At 38.9% G+C, this 19,118-nt stretch overlaps 1 protein-coding gene across 1 annotated transcript in view; it reads right to left on the bottom strand.

Annotated features, from left to right (window-relative positions):
* The window catches only part of ARSJ (arylsulfatase family member J), a 64,602-nt gene extending 47,927 nt beyond the window's left edge, over positions 1-16,675 (bottom strand). Inside the window, exon 1 of the mRNA XM_030863989.3 lies at positions 16,275-16,675. Within this exon, the coding sequence (XP_030719849.1) occupies positions 16,275-16,675 (401 nt within the window). The remainder of the gene's footprint in view (positions 1-16,274) is intronic.
* Between the last annotated feature and the right edge of the window lie 2,443 nt (positions 16,676-19,118).

Genomic DNA, 19,118 nt, shown 5'->3' with positions numbered 1-19,118 from the left:
CTTTTCTCTCTACTGGGATATTGAAATGGTATTTGATGACAAGAGAAAATCTTGAAAGTCTGACACCTGAAAAGCCTTTTCCGCTGTATAGGCATTGTGGTTTCATTATTATTTTCCACGTACCTCCATATCCCCTCCTTTGGGTGTTAAAGTCTTGCATGCCCCCTCCACTGTAGTATTATAATACCTCAAGATTATTACTGAATTGCCTCATCTTTAAAAGCTATTATCGATTCTTTAAAAGCATCAAAATGAACATCATAATTTGTAAAAAAAAAAAATATGCTGTAATCAAAGCATTTTCTTTAAGAAATGTGTTTAAGAGATTGGTGGCTTTTTGTTGCTGCTCCTTCTGTGTCATTATTTTTACATTTTATACACTGATGCCTGTATTCTGTATTCTTGAGAGAGATTATTGAAAAGGTACTCATTTATAGCATTCAGTCAGTAATTCATCTTCCTTGACATGTTGGAAAATTACTCCCAGAGTAGATTAAATAGGCCTGAGTATCTCAAACAATGACCCAGGAGCCCTGGAGACTGGGCAGAGGGGCCCTGAGTCTACCTTAGAAGGAAGGGGTTGAGGGTGGGAACCCCTGCCAGCAGCTCTGCTTTATATGTTTTGTATACTGGGCTATTCCATCAAAGAAATTCACTTGAATAAAAAGTTCCACAGTTAAAAAAAAAAAAAATGGAGTTTGTAAATCACAGAACAAGTTTTAAGTCCAACAAGGAAATAAACAAATTTACCTATGGCAGGCAAACATGTGTGAACTGGCCAGCTCCTTGAGATCAAAAATAAGTAATGGAGAAAGAGACAGCAGTGTGGTTCCTGTGTAGACAGCCAGGGATGTGATACTAAAATCCTGCTTCAGAGACCAGGGGAAGGCCTTCAGCACTTGGGAAGTGAAATAACACTTATGTGACAAGAGAATGTGGCTTGACTACAGTTTCACACAAAGATTTAAAACTAAGAGACTTACAGGAGGGATCTGAAATTGCAAAAGGTTCTTTTAGATTCAGCATTCTTTAAGAAATAAATCATTGAAAAATATCTTTTGCATCAGTAAGAGATTTTTTGCAGTGCTTGTCCTTAAAATCCAAGAAAAGGAAAATGTGGGTTTGCCGTTACATCAGACAAGGTTGGACCTTTTGATCTCAATAGGAGGGTAACTAAGGTGAATGAATGGAAGCAAACATTCCTCTCAATAAACCTTTTCTCAGGGTCTGCACAGCTGTTGACTGACTCTTTGGTCCAGAAAACAACAGCAGTAATACAACTTATTCAGGGCGGTTCATAAGCTATTTAGGAAGTGCTTTACTAACTTGAAGAACAAAAAGAAGAGATCACCAAAGGGGGACGTTTTATTAAAAAATGCCTGTTTTTCTAAAAATAAAAGCAGATATTCTATTTTTAGTCATTTTAAACTGAGAAACAAAATGGGTGTGCCTTAAATTAAAAACAATGTAATATAAGAAGTAAAGCATTAATATCATAACTCTAAAATTACAGGTGCAGGGCCAACCACAAAGCACTGTCCAGACTCTTTGGCACTGACATTAATCCAAGAGAAAGGGAGATATGTGTAGGTGTGTGCATGTTTGTTTGCAGACACTTGGTATTTGATCTGTCTGAAGCAGCAGCATTTTCAGCATGGTGGAAATAGAGGGAAATGTTGAGTTCATACTTCGGCTCTTCTTGTTGGTTTCTTTTTTCATCAACCATCTAAGAAACTCTGGATGTGCAGAGTTTGTGCCTGTAAATCCAATCCGGTAAAGTGATGGGAATGGTGAATTCACCCAGTCAATGCCATCCTGGGACAGCCTTGGGGCCCATGGACAGCCATCCTTGCCCTAAAAAGCCTCTTCCTCCACAATTACCTGTGCTGCTTTGTCTTTGTTTTTAAATATTAGTAAGTGGCTGAGCCAGAATCAAATGCTCAAATGCAGATCTTCTGACCCCCATCTACTACTCTTTCCCCAAACTATACTGTGAAATGAAATATATATATATTATATATATAATGAAAAAAATATTACTGCAATCCTTCAAACCTCAGGGAGTCAGGCAAAGGAGAATGGAGAAGCAAAGGCTAGTTTTCATTGATGGGCTTTGAAGTGTACAATGTAATTGTCAAAGAAGTTCCTATAATTTGTGATCAGTAGTAACTTTACCTGTTTGAGTGAGCACTTTTATTTTATTTTTTTTGATTTGTTTTTTTTTGCTTATAGCAGAATGAATGACCTTGAAGTTGTACTTGATTCCTCTTTTTCTTTCCAACCATCCAACCCATTTGTAGTCCATCCAAAAATTCTGTCTGCTCTACCTGTGGAATGTACTTAGAATTGACCCCTCTCCATCACTCCTCTCCACACCCCATCACTTCTCACACAGGTTAGTGCGATGGTCTCTTTACTAGGTCTTCCTGCTGCAAACCTTACCTCCAGGATCTATCCTCAATAATCTGCCAAAGCAATTCTGTTAACACCAAAGTTGGGTCATGTCACCCCTCCGCTCCAAGCCTTCCAATGGCTCCCATTTCACTCAGAGTGGAAGTCAAGATTCCCTGCCTTGGCCTTCATTGCACTACAGGATCTGGCTCCCTTAACCGCCTTGACCTCACCTCCTCCTACTCTCCCCTACCCCCTCTCTGATCCAGCCTAGCTGGACTGGCCTCTTGATGGTACTTGAGCACACCAGGGGTGCCCCTGTCACAGGGCCTGTGTGGTTACTGTCTGCCTGGAGCAGCAACATACGAGACTCCCTCCTTCACCTCCTTTCTTAGTGAAGCCTTCCCTGACCTCCATGATATTGCTCTCTTCACCCTTAACTCTTAACCTCTTAATTCCCATCCTGTTTCCTGCTATGTTTTCCTTCTCAGGGCATATTGCCCTCTAGCACACTATATATTTTATTTATTTGTGTCTCCTTGCACTAGAATAAATCCCACGAGAACAGGGATTTTTGGAGGTTGTGTCAACTGATATGTTTCCCAGTGCCTAGAACAGTTTCTGGCAGAGTAGGTGCTCAGTATTGAATGAATGAATGAATACTGAATGAATTTCAAGGAAACAAAAACAAGAAGCCCAATTAAATCAAGGGTCATTACCTCATGAACCATCAAATGGTAATGGGAAGCTTCATGAAGGCTTACACTGAGTTTGACAAATTAGTCAATGCATAGTTTTCTTCCCTATAGAATATCTAAGGATATGCATTTAACTTTGGGATTCTCCTTTACAAGAATGAGAAATAGTAACATTCACCTACCTCACAGATTTGTGGTGAGGATTAAGTGACAATATAAACATTTGCCTCAACAAAACTCTAAGTTACTTATGTTTTTTGTTTTGTTATTTTGACATCTGAGATCATTCAGAGCCGTATCAGAAAACAGACCTGAAAAGTTCTATTGTTGGAACCAAATCACTAAATTATTCTAGCAATTCTCAGACTACTGATCCAAATGGCTCAATTTTCTTTTAAAGGCAAACAATTACAATGAATTCCTCAGCTAATTCAGACTATGTACAACACTATAGAAAATTAGGATATACATGTATTCATCAGGAGACTGATGCAAATTAGATCAAATCCATAGTTTAATTTAAACAAGACCCTGAAATAAATGTCCACTTTCTTCAAGTTGTCATTGTAGTAGAAAAGTTCTAAAAGAAAAGAGTAGTGTGCCAAAATGTCTATCTCCTAGCATCTTTAATTTTAGGATTTAGTCCTTAGAAATTCAGTTGCTTTTTGCTCTTGAGTCAACTGCTTTGCCCAAAATAGGAATCTTTTTATCATTCATTCTATGGGAGAGCAGAAACACATTAATAGAGAAGGTGTCTCTTCAAAAGTTAGACCTTTGAGACCTGAAACAAGCTTTCAATTGTAGAACATAGGAGGAAAAATGCACTTGCAGCTTGGATAGTACTTAATTAAATAGTCATATGCACAGAGTAGGTGTTAAATAAATGGTGAAAAAAAGAGAGATAAAGATGGTAATAAATAGTCTTGGAACATTAAAGGCTAAAAGTATATTGCAGTGTTAATCAGTATGGTTTCTGACGAGCAACTTCACTATCACCAAGCAGCCTGTTAGTGATCTGGCATCTCAGGCCTCACCCTAGACCTTCTGAAACAAATTTCTGGGGAAGAGCCCAGAGGAATAAATGCTCTAACAAATTCTCCAGGTGGTTGATAATTTTATTAATAATTTAAGTATTCTTACAAATTCTAAAAGGTAAACTAATAACATTATCCTTAATTTATATGTGAAACAAATGAACAGCAAGAACAGATTCCAGTTTTCCCAAATTGAATGGGAAAGCCAGTTTGAAATGAGTTTCTGGTTCTTAGAATAACTATATTTAGGTTTTTGTTGTTTTACTTAAATAAGATATTCATTTATTTCTACTCTAAAGATAAGCTATGCAGCTATACCTAACCCCTCCTGTCAACCATCTGAATAATGTAGTGGAAAATCATAATTTTGGGGGTTGGAATTCTAGTCTCATTACTTACTATGGGATTTTGGCCAAGACACTTTACTTCTGTGAGCTTGATTTCTTCTTATGTAAAATGTGGATATTAATAATTATCCCCAAGTTATGAGGCTTAGAGAATATATTGAGATATATGTATATATATAATACATATATAGATAAATAGATTAGATAAAATATATTAGAGAATAGTATACGTATACAAAATATATTCCTTAAGTGTCACATAAATGGTACATCTCCACTCCCAATATTTTATCTTCAACTAAATGCTTTAGCTAGAAAATGTACAATTAAATTAATTTTATAGCATTACAAAGACAACCAAACAAGGATCAAAGAAAAAACTGATTTCAAGTATTTGAGCTTATATTTTTAAGTGTGTTAAAAAATCTAAACTAAATTAAACTTTAATTTGATGAGTATGAATTACTCAGTTTACATACATTTATTATACATTTATTATGGCCTTATCTATGCAAGAACCTGATGTGTTCAAAGGATATAACACTGTCTTTAACCTCATGATGTTCAATCTCAAAGATAATTTTTAAGTCTAATAAAACAATTAAAAAATTCTTGAGCTCTTCAGATTCAAGAATATGGCACAATCTTTTTATAAATTTGTAATAAATTACAGATTTATTAAAAATCTTAAAATTAATGATCATTTATGGTATACATTTATAGTATAATATACTATATTATAATATAGTATATGTTTAGTATAATATAGTATAATATATGTTTAGTATACATTATGGCATACATAATACAATTAATATAGCATCATATTATACTATCAAAATTACACTATAGATTGATAATTATAGTATAGACTAATATAGTATAAATTAATAATTAGAGCGGAGCTCGCAAGTACAGATAACTCATGAATTTTTGCTAGATAGGAGAGCAGAGAAATTGGGTCAATTAACTTTTTTGCTTTGCTTTTGTTTGTAGACAGAAGGAACTTAAATTCATTTACATGCTGATGGAAATGATTTTGTAGAGACATAAAAATTAATAACGAAGGAGAGAAATGGTAAAACTGTAGGGCTCAGGAGCGTGAGGAGGGGAGAAGGAGCTCTGGGAGCCACGTGTCTTTGACGGGTTTGAACACTTCAATGCCCTACTGGAGGAAGGAAGGCAGAGACATGGCTGTCGATGCCCGTAGGTCAGGAAATGTTACACTGGTGATAGGAAAGAGATAATTCACTATTGCTTCTTTCCTCTCAGTGGAATTGTGAAGAAAAGTAATGAGCTGATGAGGGGATATTGGCAATCTGAGGAGATGAGAAATCTTGAAATAGTAGTTCTGAAGAATTGGACATATACTAGAGGAAGGTTAGAGGATCACTGGGGCATTTATGCGTGCCTATTTCGGATTTGTGGTCATGAATTTAATTTAATCGAGTATTGGTTGCCACTCAGGTTCCTGCTACTGTGTCCACCTATTGGTTGGACCTTCTCAGACTCTGAACGTTGCCAAACCATGCTTATCCAGCTTGTATGGACACTGTGCATGGAATAACCCAGTACTCTCACAGGGTCCTGTTAGTTTCCCCAGCCTTTTTCTCATCCAGATCTGGTTCCCTTACTCTCTCCAGCAAGCTGGAGAACGACCAAGTATTGAGAAAGCGTATCAATGTATCTCCTCAGCAAGGGTACAATGACCTAGCAATTATTTTCTGGCTTTTCTCCTGCCAGGTGTAGGTGGTTAGTAGACTGGTGTTGGTGATATGTTGGATACATGACACTGATTCTGTCTGGTCAGTGGAGAGAAGAGTCCCATTTATTGCTTTAAAATGATCAATAATGTTCTTTGTTGGAAAAAATCATGTGCAACATGCCTTTGAATTCTAAGAATTCTATCACTTTTTTGGCTGCCACATTTTATTATACCCAAGAAAATGTGTATAAAGGTGTAAAATGATCAGGGAAGTACTGAAGGGGAGATGAGGGACATAGAAGGTCTGCAAGGATGCAATGGTGTTTCCCAGAGGAGAATGAAGAACATTCTAGCAAAGGGAATTCTGCTTAGAAGGGAACAGGGGGGTTAAGGAGCATAGCCCTTGTGGGAAAGTATAAGTACCCTGGCAGTGATAATCCACAGAGGGTATAAATGGAAAAGTGTTGGGAGATTGTACCCGAATCTTGTCAGAGGGCAGATTTTGAAGGTCCTTATATGGAATGCTTAGGAACTGGGCTTTAGTCTACAGGTAATGGCAGTTTCTAAAAGATTTTAAAGCAGGGAGTGGCATGATTTTGACTGTGCTGCAGAGATTTCACTCAGGTCTTAGGGTGGAGTGTGGATTCAAATGCTGCAGGCAATATAATCATTTAGGAAGTTAATGAAATAGTGATCATAAAGTACGTGAAATTTCAATCACCATGAAGCCTAGAACAATGTCTTATTTTAAAATTCTTTATTGCACACCTACTGAGTGGTAGTCCCTGGGGTGAGCAGCATTCAAAGCTGAATAAGATGTAGTAATGATATTCAAGAAAATGTTTTAAAACGATTGTTGATTGAAGGAATTTGAAGTAATTAATCACTGGCCTTTCCATTACCCAATTTTTAATTCTTCTCATTTAGTGTGGTACTCTTAATGTCACTGTTTAAACATACATCTACTTTTGCTTGTCACAGCCTTAGCAGGCTTCCAGCAGATTTGGCCAAGCATGACGACAGCAGCATGCCAAGTGTGACAACCAGCAACAACACACACAATCTCCAAGTGTAGAAACTTAAAAAATATACCCCTAATCACCTTCCTGGACATTTCAGAACAAAAATATACGAGAAATCCTGGTGGGTAAAATATATTAAAATTGAAACATGGAATTTAACTTTTTGTGCTTACAGATTGAAACTGGAAAAGAGATATGAGTATACCCACAGCTTTTATAAAGAACAAGTAGTCAGTTCTTTTAAAGTTAGTATGTGATTAAACATTATGGAGCTATAGCTCTAAATGTAGAAGAATGTTTACTTAAAAACTATGTAATACTTAAACGTTTTCAAACTATTTTCATATATGTTATCTCAAGTGCTATAACCTTTGAGATTATCATTATTCCTATCCTACAGATGAAAACATGGAGTCTCCGAAAGATTAAATTACTCATTCAAGGGTCATAGAAATTTGCTGAATCAGTACTGTAATTCGGATTTCCTCACTACATATTTTATGTCTTTTCTGCTCTGTCACATTGCCTGCCAGACGGAAATATTTAAATGATTGTTTGTTCATTTTTTCATTCATTCATTCGTTCCTTACATTTATTCTTTGTGCCTATTAGTACAAAGCACTAGATTGGCTGCTGCGTGATTTATGGAGGTAATAAATCAGTCTTGCTACTCAGGGGGCCAGTGTGTGAACCAGGTGGAAAATCATGCCTAATATGACAGTAATAGAAATAATTATGTAAGGTCATCATTGGAATAAGTATTTCTGGCTAAGGAATCATGGAAACCTGTATAGGGAAGGTGGTATTTTAGCTGAGTCTTAATGACTTAATGAGTGGCTGGCATTTGGGCCAAGTGAGATAGGGTGTGAATTCCAAGGAGTGGAAACGGTATGTGCAGAAGGAGGGAGAAAGTCAAGTATAAGCCGTGCTCGAGAAACAGTGAATCATTCTTTTCTCTGGAGTAGAGAGTTTGAAGACAGAAAAAGATAAGGCTAAAAATTTTTTTGAAGACAGGACTAAGGTACTTACAAATTTCATGGCAGATGGAATGGGGTGATGAAAACAACAAGGGTTTTGTTGAAGCCACACGAGTTTAGGTTCCAATATAGGCTCTGCTGCTTAGAAGCTGTATGACCACCCACAACTTGTGTAATTTCTCTAAAACATTCATATATCATCCATAAAATGAGGACATTTGTTAAATGTGTGATACATATTTTTTGAAATAATAAAAATATTTTACCTTCAGGGTGGATGTGAAGATCAAATATCAGGATGTTTGAAAAGCAACTAGCACAAGAAGGCCCTCAGTTAAAATCACTTTCTTTCCCCATTCTGTGGTAGTCAGTGGGAACTAGGAATTCCCTAGTTTGCCGAGGGTGGTGATGTAGTGATAGTCATGTTTGAGTAAAGCCAATGTGTTGGGTGAATTAGAAGACAGAGGGAATAAGGGAAAAGACACAAAAAGTGTTTTTTGCAATACAGCACACAGGGAAATGAATGTCTCAATGAAGTTACACTCCTGGGAATATTTAATATCTGGAATGAGAAAAGAACATTGCAACACACTCTAATTATATCAAAGTAAGGTACGGAAAAAGATTACATAAAAACTAATTCCATAATATTGCTATAGGAAAAAGTCCAAATGAAACTAAACTTTGAAATATAAGACGTTTTCATGCTGAGCTCCTATTAGAAGCAGGGGCTCCAAGCCTTTTTCGTCCTCCCTTCTTTGATCTCTAGGAGAGGCCATACGGATGAAACAAAATGATCCGAACCCTCGGCACCTGGATATATTTCCACCTTTCAGGACAGCTATTCAGGAAACTCACCAGAATTACCTGCATAGGGATTCACTTCAAAGGGTGTCTTTTTAAAAAGACTCATTTAAAAGTAGGGATTTTGATCATAAGGGTGTGCCAATAGCTTACTTGACCATGATTCTACTGTCAGAAAAATCCATATGTTCAAATAGGAAAAGGCAGCTATTTGTTGAATGGTGTTGTCTTTTGAGCCACTCTCTTTGAAATGGATATGTGAAGTTTTAAAGCCACCCTCCCCATTTGCTCTTACATTCATTTTCTAAAGCCGAAGTGAGGCTTGGGAAAAACTCCTGTTTCTTCCAAACTTCTAACCATAAACATTTTTCTAAATATTTATGTATTAACTAAATATTTATGAATGTAATACGTGAACTCTTAGTAACTGATCTTTATTGTGTACTCTTAAGTGGTAGAACACTACTTAAAACTAGGTCTTGGATAACAGAAGTGGATGGAAGAGGAAGCATGCATGACCCTTGATGTTTATGATCTAAGTGGGGGTGGGGGGGTAATATTTCTGAATGTACCACATGCCTATGAATTGGAATGATCAAACCCTACTCCCCTTTGCTTTCTTGAATCTTTCTCCTGTGAAAGTGACTGAAAGAATTCAATTACTTTTTCAGGGTTTTCAACACTAGGGTAATTGTTAATTGATAATTTCATATCTAAAAAGAATACTTTATAAACTACTGGGAGACACATTCCTTTGCTTCTATAGCCCACTGCAGTCCATAGAGGAGGTCTACATAGACCTTGCCTTCCTGGACCAAACCCCCAGACTTCCTGACTATGTGCCTGACTGTACACAGTGTGGCTGCAGTGGTTGGCTATGGACAGGCAGGAGGCCCAGCTCAATCAATCTCTAGAAAGAAGCTATAATTAAAACTTGACACTTAACATTTCCCAAGAGATCATCTGGAAAAAATCCCACCATACTTTTCAGGACTTTTTATTTGAATCTTCATCCTAACTCCAATCTTTCCAATGTATCTGCTTTCATTCATATTCTAATCTCTATATATCTCTGTACATTCTCTGCTCTAATTAAATCCTTCTCCCCTTCTAACTCCCTAACTCCTTCCAAGGAGCCTTCTGTTACTGAAAGTCTGTAATTAGCAAAATCCTCTATGATCTCATTTCTTTCCTGGACATTTCTTCCACCTTCTTGCTCTAGCTGATTGCTGGCTATCCTCTCAACTTAGCGCTGGTCTTCTACCCATACCCCAATTATCGAAGAGTCTGAAGCAGGGACTGGGTATCTTCTTAGTTCCTCACTGGCACTTCTACACAGTTTGGCTCCTGTTTCTTTCTTTTTTTTTTTTTTTTTTGCATTATGCGGGCCTCTCACTGTTGTGGCCTCTCCCGTTGCGGAGCACAGGCTCCGGATGCGCAGGCTCAGCGGCCATGGCTCACGGGCCCAGCCGCTCCGCGCCATGCGGGATCTTCCCGGACTGGGGCACGAACCCCTGTCCCCTGCATCGGCAGGCGGACTCTCAACCACTGCGCCACCAGGGAAGCCCTCCTGTTTCTTTTTAAAGGTGCAACTTTTTTGAAAAGTCAGGCAACAGATTAGAGACTCACTATCTTTCCTGTTAGAGTCCTTTATCCAATTCCAGGCCCTGCCCTCCCACCGCTCAGTCATAGATGATTCCAGCAACTGGCTCACTCTATGCTCTTTAATACAATTTCTCCCATTATTCTTAATGGTCTAAATATCCACCCAAGTGATCCATCCAACTTCCTGCCCTTCCAATACCTTGCCTTCCTCACTTCCAAAGATGTTTTCCTCCAACTCACTTTAGCACCATTCTCCTATCATTTCTAAAAACTGCACTACTTATGAAATTTTGATTCCAAGCATGCACTTCTCCAACTACCATTATCTATCTTTTCAGCTTTCCAAGTATACTGTGGTATCCTCACTTCAACCCTAGTCAGACAGTCAATCCATTGACCCTGGCACTTTTTTAGAGAACATAAACCCCTTATAGTTTTCCCCTTTTTCTTGCCAAGTTTAGAGTCCACAATCCCACTCTATTCATTTGGCAAAGGTCCAAATCTAGTTAAATCCACCTCTTCAACAGCGCTTCTTCTGCACACAAGTACCTGAACATGGCGCAAGAAAAACAAGCGATGACTCGTCTCTGTTTAAATTTATGACCACAAATCTCAGATGGGCTCTCATTGCTGCCCAATATTTTTACAGTACTGCCCTACTTAATTCACTTTCTCCCTTTCCTAGAATATTTTCTATCTCTGTCTTTAAACCTTAAGATCCTCATTCTCATCTAATGACCTCATTTGTTATTTCACTTAGAAAGTAGAATAATTCAGAAGAGAACTACCTCATATTCTCCAAAACCAAATCTTTCAATCTCTTTGAATCTGTACATCCATACCCTCCCTTCTTTCATATTAAAGTGAGTGAACTGGTAAAGAATAGCTAAAGCATTTTGGAAGAAGAAAAAGTAAAAGGACTTACATTCCAGATATCAATATTTATTATAGAGCTATAGTAGTTAAGAGAATGTAGGATTGGCACAAGAATAGACAAAGAGACTAATGGTGCAGAATACAGTCCAGAAACAGACCCAAACATGTATATTTATCTGATTTATGAAAAAGATGACACTGTAGTGAGGTAGAGAAAGTATGACATTGTTAATAAATAGTGTGGATCAAATGGATTTACATATGGAAAAAATATGCTTGAATCCTAACTTATACCATATTAGAAATTAATTCCAGATGAATTATAGATGTAAATAGAAAAATAAAGCTATAAAACTTAAAAAAAGGCCACTGTCATGATCATGATTTAGTCAAAGATATCTCAAATAGGACATAAAGAAAAAGATTATAAATAAGCCTACAATAAAGTTAAAACCCTCTGTTCATCAAAAAACTTAATTAAGAGAGCGACGAAGCAAGCCGCAGAATGGGAGAAGTCATTTGCAATACAAATATCTGACAAAGGAATAGAATATAAAAATAACTGCCACAAATCAATAAGGAAAAGCCAGCATCTGATGAAAAAACAGGCAAAAAAAATGAATAGATACAATGAGATATCCAAACAGTCCACAAAAATATGAAAAGATGCTCAATTTCTTTAGTAACCAAGGAAACACAAATCAAACCATTATGGTATACCAGTGCATAACAACCAGAATGACTAAAATGAAGAAGACAATGCCAAATGTCAGCAATGATGTGAAGCAAATAGAACTTTCCATACATTGCTAATGAGAGTGTATAATGGTGGAACCACTTTGGGTAACTGCTGGACAGTATCTACAAAAACTGAACATACACATCCTGATAATCCAGTAATCCCACTTTTTGATAGATACCCAAGAGAAACGTACCCCTGTATTCACCAAAAAACATTTGCAAATATGTTTACGGCAGCACTATTAATAATGGTCCAACACTGGAAACAACCCATGTCTTTCAACAGAATGGATGAATAAATTACAGTATATTTATATAAAAGAACACTATTCAGTAATTGGAATAAATGAATTATATCTACAGGCAACAACATGGATAAATTTTACAAACATAGTGTTAAGAGAAAGAAGCCAGACGTGAAAAAATACCTTCTTTACAATTCCATTTATATGATGTTTGAAAACAGGCAAAATTAATCTAAGGTGTTAGAAATTGGGAGTGTGATTACCCTTGGCAAGGGGCAGGGGTTGTTTGTAAAAAGAAATTGATTTATCAAATATTCTATTACAAATACACATTATTTGAGTTACCTTTGCATTTGTTAAAAATGATCATCATGGTATTTCAAGTGGGAAAAATGAATAACAAAATAGTAAAAACACAAAATTATTGCCCAAGATATGAATTCAGCTCAGACTGCCAATCTTTCCAACTCTAAAGTCTGCATAAAATACATCTAAATTTTGCAAAACTCATAATTCTCTTTCTGAGGCCTTCACTATATTCTCTTTTAAGAAGAAATGATGTCATGTCTACATGTCTTTATTTGAAAAACTATTTTTAAAAAAAGGTGAAAAAATTACTTTGAAATAAACCAAATGTAGGCAGCTGCTTTCTCAATCAACCTTTATATTACCAGTCTAACTTTGAACACCTACACTGTTGTTTCTCAAAGTCCAGTGTACAGAACTTCTGCATCACTACCTCTCTTGGAATCTACTGCCACAACTATTTAAAACGGGGTAACAATAGTTACTACCTCATAGAATGGTTATAAAGATTAAATGAGATAAAAATGCATTATCTTGGAACACAGTAACTGCTCAGTAGATGCTAGCATTTAATACTAACACTCAATTTATATTAGTACCATTATTAGAATAACCTGGTATGTTTGTTAAATTACTATTAATTTCTGAGCTCACCCCCAGACCACTGAAGCTGAGTCATTGGTTGGGCCTGGAAATCTGCACTTTAGCTACTACCATTTGGCTAATTCCTTCTGTGCAAATTTGAGAATCACTGTCCAGAGATTAGGGCTTACTTATTTGTTCCTCACAGTTCCAATACAGGGATCTGCACACAATGAATGCTTATTGACAGGCTGGCTTATGTTCAATATTGCCAGACTGATATGACATAAATTATTAAAGAATCTGGAATTTATTAAGATTTGTGCAGTATAAGGGAATAGATTTTTACATTTTGACTCCAGCAAAATATAAAGGGAGGATTGTTTTGTTAATAGTATCAAAAGTAGCTCCAGCTTCAATCACTTAAAACTCTTTCTTTATAAATGTGAAGATATTTGAATTCTATCATATTCCACATAACTTATTCTTTCCCTTAATATAACTCAGTCCATTTACATTTTTATTGCTTTTTTTAACTTTAGAGGATCCAGAAATCATAGATATGTACTCATGGAGAGGACAAATGACCACATTCTCTGGGCTTGCATTATGAATATTAGACCCAGAACTAGGCTTCTATAACCACTTTCTTTCTTACATCTGTGTTCATTTAAGGAAGGTTCCAGCAATTTGTCTAAAAGGAGAACTGAAAGTGCAAATGTCTTCAACTGTTTAATTCAAACAGAAATTTAAGTCAAATCACAGTAGTTATTTGAAATTTTTGTCTATAAGACAGTTATACAACTTATTACACTGAACAGAAAATTTTAATAAGGAGAATAAATCTTCTCATGAGATGTTTGCATTGAAAAGACAGGAGGGTCAACCTTTGACAGCAAAGAAAATGGAGGATTTATTTCCACCCTCATGTCTGCTTCATGTATTAACATAAAGATTAAAGGATAAAACCTAGATATTTTATCAGTGCAAGATAATGTTTAGGAACTAAAGAAGAACTTCTTTAGTGAAAAGTCTTAAACGAATGTTCTATTGTGAAAGATAAATTCATACAATTTAGTTACACGTTTTTCAATTACTCTTGGTTATCTGAATAAATCTAAATTCTATAAATTTAGTTTAAGAGGTTCAGGGAGACTTTATGACTCATTTATTTCATAAACCAAATATAAGAGTGTTTGGATTAGACATGAAGAACTTGACCCACAGGCCATCAAATGGACTTGTTATTTTCCAGCCAACAATCTTCTCCTTTATAAATACCAAATGCCCTTCACTTTCTGATGCCACAGTTAACCTTTAAAATGACTCTGAAGTACAGTGAGTCTTCTTTACTCTCCCACTAAAGAGAGGAAAGGACTGTTTTTTTTTTCTTTTCTGGCAGTGACGCTAACTTGTGACAGTTTGCTAAGCAGTAGAAATCGTATATTAAGCAAAAGTCTCTGCAAGACAGAGATTACTACAAAATAGTCTTTATTTTTCCAATGGATACTGGCTACTCTTATAGGATCCAATTCCAAGAACAACTTCACTGAAGCAAGGGTCCCCTGGAACTGAAATCACAAGACTCATACACTGAAACCACTAAGGCTTTTCTTCCACCTCTGTCCAGTGGCAGCTGGACCTCTGCGTCTCCTAGTTTATCTCAGTTCCACAGGCTGAATTTGGACATGCAAATCAGTTATAGTAACCTACATTCTGACAGGATAGAGTAAAAATATGAAAATGAGTGAACACCCTAAGTAGAATATTTAGCTGTTTAGCAAAGCAATGATAATACTAAAAACACTTACTTAAGCATCCTAATAATCTGCTTTTTCTTAGAGTTAATCAGAAAATTCCCAGATGTGTGAGGAGCAGCAGAAAACTTCAGATGACGTTTAACTCATGCTGAGCATTTACAACTGTTATCTTCTCCCATTTTGAGAACTACCCTGGTAATTACACATTGCCTTCCTTAGTGATCCTGTCAGAGAAAATTACTTATCAAAGACCCAAATAGAGTCACATGTACACTGGTCAGATTTTACACTGCCTTCCATACGTTTCTTTGGCCCCTCTTCTCTCTGTGATTACCTGTGGCTTTGATTATTCAGTCCCAGATTTAAGAATAAACCAAGAGGGACTTCCCTGGTGGCACAGTGGTTAAGAATCCGCCTGCCAACGCAGGGGACACAGGTTTGAGCCCTGGCCCGGGAAGATCCACATGCCGCGGAGCAACTAAGCCCATGCGCCACAACTACTGAGCCTGCGCTCTACAGCCTACAAGCCACAACTACTGAAGCTCATGTGCCACAACTAATGAAGCTCACGCGCTTAGAGCCCATGCTCTGCAACAAGAGAAGCCACCCCAATGAGAAGCCCGCGCACTGCAACCAAGAGTAGCCCCTGCTCACTGCAACTAGAGAAAGCCCATGCACAGCAACAAAGACCCAACGCAGCCAAAAATAAATAAATTTATAAAAAAAAAGAAAGAAGAAGAAACCAAGAGTCCAGAAAAAATTTGGTCTGTTTTTCTTATCAATGATGGTGACTGTGAATTCTATTGTGACACCTGAAACAAAATCTGAACATGCTCAAAAGCCAAAATAGATTTAGAAAAGGAGAACACTTCTGGAGACCTCTGGTTGGTAGGTGGGAGTTTACAAGTTCTGATCTCATTTTAAAACTCTGAAGGCCCTTCACAGCAGGCTCTGAGAGTAAGAAAAATGAGACTAAACTAGTGATGAGACTTTCAAGATCATCAACAGGACATCCATTTTAATTCCCACCACAACTAAATGCATTTGATCCATTCATTCATTCACTCATTCATACATTTAGTTCCCCATATCTTCTGCAACTCCAGTAAGTTAGGAGCTGGATCATAATTAAGTGCTTAATATATCTCCGAGGAATAAATATATGAAGCAGTAACACTTACTTTCCAGTAATAAACTGACTCCTGGACGGTGTGCAAATAGGCTGGACATAGTAGTTCTCCAGTTTAACTCCTTCGGCAGCAAGCTTGTCAAGAGTGGGAGTCTTTATCTCCGATCCGTGGTAACCCACATCTCTAAATCCCTGATCATCCGCTAGGATGAAAATGAGATGGGGCTGGGAGATGGTAGTTATGCTGGGCTCTGGTCTCTCTCCAGTTTGAGGTCGCATAGCCCCTTCCTCTTCCTCCTCCAAGCCCTGGCCCCAGGACAGGTAACCGTAGGTGAGGAGGCTGAGGACCCAGAAGCCTGCCAGCACCCCCATGGCTAGCATCTTTCCGGGCCAGACCCAGGCCTGCGGAGGAAGTGGCGGCGGCGGAGGTCCCGCGCAGCCCCTGGGGGCCATTCACTCTGGTCCCGGCTGAAACTCCAAGGCAGAACAACGCACCGCGCGCCGCCGCTGGCGCACACATGCACGCAGGAAGGGTAGAACCAACAGGCGGTGGAGGTGGAGGGGTCTCCGCCTGGAAAGAAGTCCGTGCTCCTCTCAGCTGTCAACACGTCCAACAACTTTAATCTTCTACACGTGGTGGCTTAGGGGATGGGACGTGTCAGAGATCAAGGAGTCGCTTTTCTCCATCAGATCGCACTTTTTCCTCCTCCTCCTCGCTCCCCAAAGTAGCTTCCACACAAAAAGTTAATGCCTCCACCCAAAAGTTCTCAAGAGAAAAAAAAAAATCAAGTAAGGAATTGATAATCACCTTGGGCAGGAACTTTTCGTAGCCATAACTTTTCGCCCTCGAGGTGGAGGAGTGAGGTTCTCCCAGGGGCGCGCGCACCGTTGGTTGCGGGGTCGACCGTAGGTCCGGCAGTCCGGTCACCTGGAAAGTACTGGGAAGTGGAACCGCCGAAAAAGAGCTCTTACCCATGCAGATAACAAGCAGCATGCAGTGAACCGGCCTCCGGATCACTCTCTCCACTTTTCCAGAGCTATTTCTCTCGGTCTTCTCCGAGGCGTTTGCCAATCTCCCCGACACTCACCAGGCGGCGAAATGACAAAACCAGCCCGCTTTACTGATCTCCCTCCACCGCTGACCACCTCTTCTCCGCAGGAATTTCGAGCAGCGGTTCCTTCTCTCCGCTGCTGGAGCGCACGGGGACCGAAGTGGGTCCCTGACCCCGTGCACGCTCCACGCCAAGCCCACTTGGTCTCCGCGGGGTTGGTGGCCCGGCGGAGGCGCCGCAAGCTGCGTGCGTTTTGTCAGAGAACTTACTTAGTTTTGGCACTGGAGTTCTCTGCTGCCTCCACCCTCTTTTCTCTCCAGTGAATCACAGAACTGTACTCTCTGCTTTAGCTCCCCCAGGAAGAGGGGGAGGGGTAAAGCCGGTTTAGAGGTTCGATCTTTTTCCTTTTCGGGAGGAGGAGGGAGGAGGGAGGGAAGGTTTTGCCGGAGAGAGAGCTGCCCGCTGCTTGAGCCCTGCTGGATCCAGGGGGATCCGCCTGGGCTACCGCTTCCCTGGGTCTCGAGGACTGCCCTCCATCCTCCGGAGAGGGGGAAAACGGCGGCGGGAACGGGGAAGGGTGAAGTGGGCGCTTCTCCTCACGGGTCTGCAAATCAAGAGACCGCTCTCCCATTCCGAATGCTGTGCATGCAAACTTTTTCTAGCTTTTGGAGGGAGTGAGAGAGGAAGAGCAGGAGAAACAACAAATTGCGTAGATAACACTCCTTCCTTCCTCTTCTGGTTTTCCTTTTCTAGTCTCTCTCCTCCCCCCAATTTTTCCTACTTCTTTTATTCCCGCCTCCTTTTTTTTTTAAACAGTCCCGACTACAAGTTAAGTTGAATTCCCTTTCCCTATTGCTGGCCTTTACAGCCTGACTTCCTCATTAGCGTCTCTCTACCCGAAGATACTGAAATCGCCTTCTCCTTACATTTCCACAAACTGACCCTTAGCGTGTCTCAGCCAAGAACGTGGGGGAGGAAGAGGAGTTACACATCTCGCCCTCAGGAACCACGAGGCCGGTCTGCACTCCTGCAGTACAGAAACCACCATTTCCCATCTAGAAATTCGGGAAACTTTGTCCCCCCCGCGTTTTTTTATAACTATGTGTAGTAAAGCAAAAGCTTGTCCTGATTATGAAGATATGCCTGCTTTTACTAGAGTCCTGTTTTTAAATCTCTGCTCAAAGACAGGAATGGGATTTATAGTATCTGTAGGGGGAGGCAATTAATGCCAAGAGCCACCGAGACATGCTTTCTCCCCTCCCCAAATTCATTCAGTAGTTATTTATTGAGCACCTACTATATGCTGGCACATAAAATGTCAGATTCTCCCAATTGCCTAGGTATAAATCTAAGTTTCATTTAGCCATTTACTTATTTTTATCTACTTATTTTATTGAAGTATAGTTGATTTACAATGTTATATTCTGTCCTGTTGCTAAAGTTCCTGTTAAGTTTCTAAGCAAAACATTAGTCAAATGGAAATTTAACACCGTTGAAACTTGTAGTGTGCACTATGCAGTTATTTTTGCTAACATGTGTAGCCTTCTACTAGTCTGTTCTCTTCCCTGAGGCCATTCTGGTTAGTCTGTAGAGAGATGGGCAGTTTTAGAAGACCAGCTTGGAAATGTGATCTTGGCAATTCTCTGAGTTAAATCACCAAATGTGTAATGAGTGAACTGAGTATTGGGAGATTGAAAGCACTGTGAGGTAATGCTCCCAGCTCTGTGGGTCTAGCCAGGTGCTTGAGTAGAAAAGATGAAAATAAACATTCAGATCAATCCAGGTACTTTTAGTTGGGGAGGGTCAATGACATAATACAAGAAGTGTCCGTGTTGCTATACAAG

Source organism: Globicephala melas, chromosome 5, assembly GCF_963455315.2.
Source record: "Globicephala melas chromosome 5, mGloMel1.2, whole genome shotgun sequence".
Classification (NCBI taxonomy): domain Eukaryota; kingdom Metazoa; phylum Chordata; class Mammalia; order Artiodactyla; family Delphinidae; genus Globicephala; species Globicephala melas.
The sequence above is the reverse complement of the archived record's forward strand: the minus strand, read 5'-3'. Positions and strand labels throughout refer to the sequence as shown.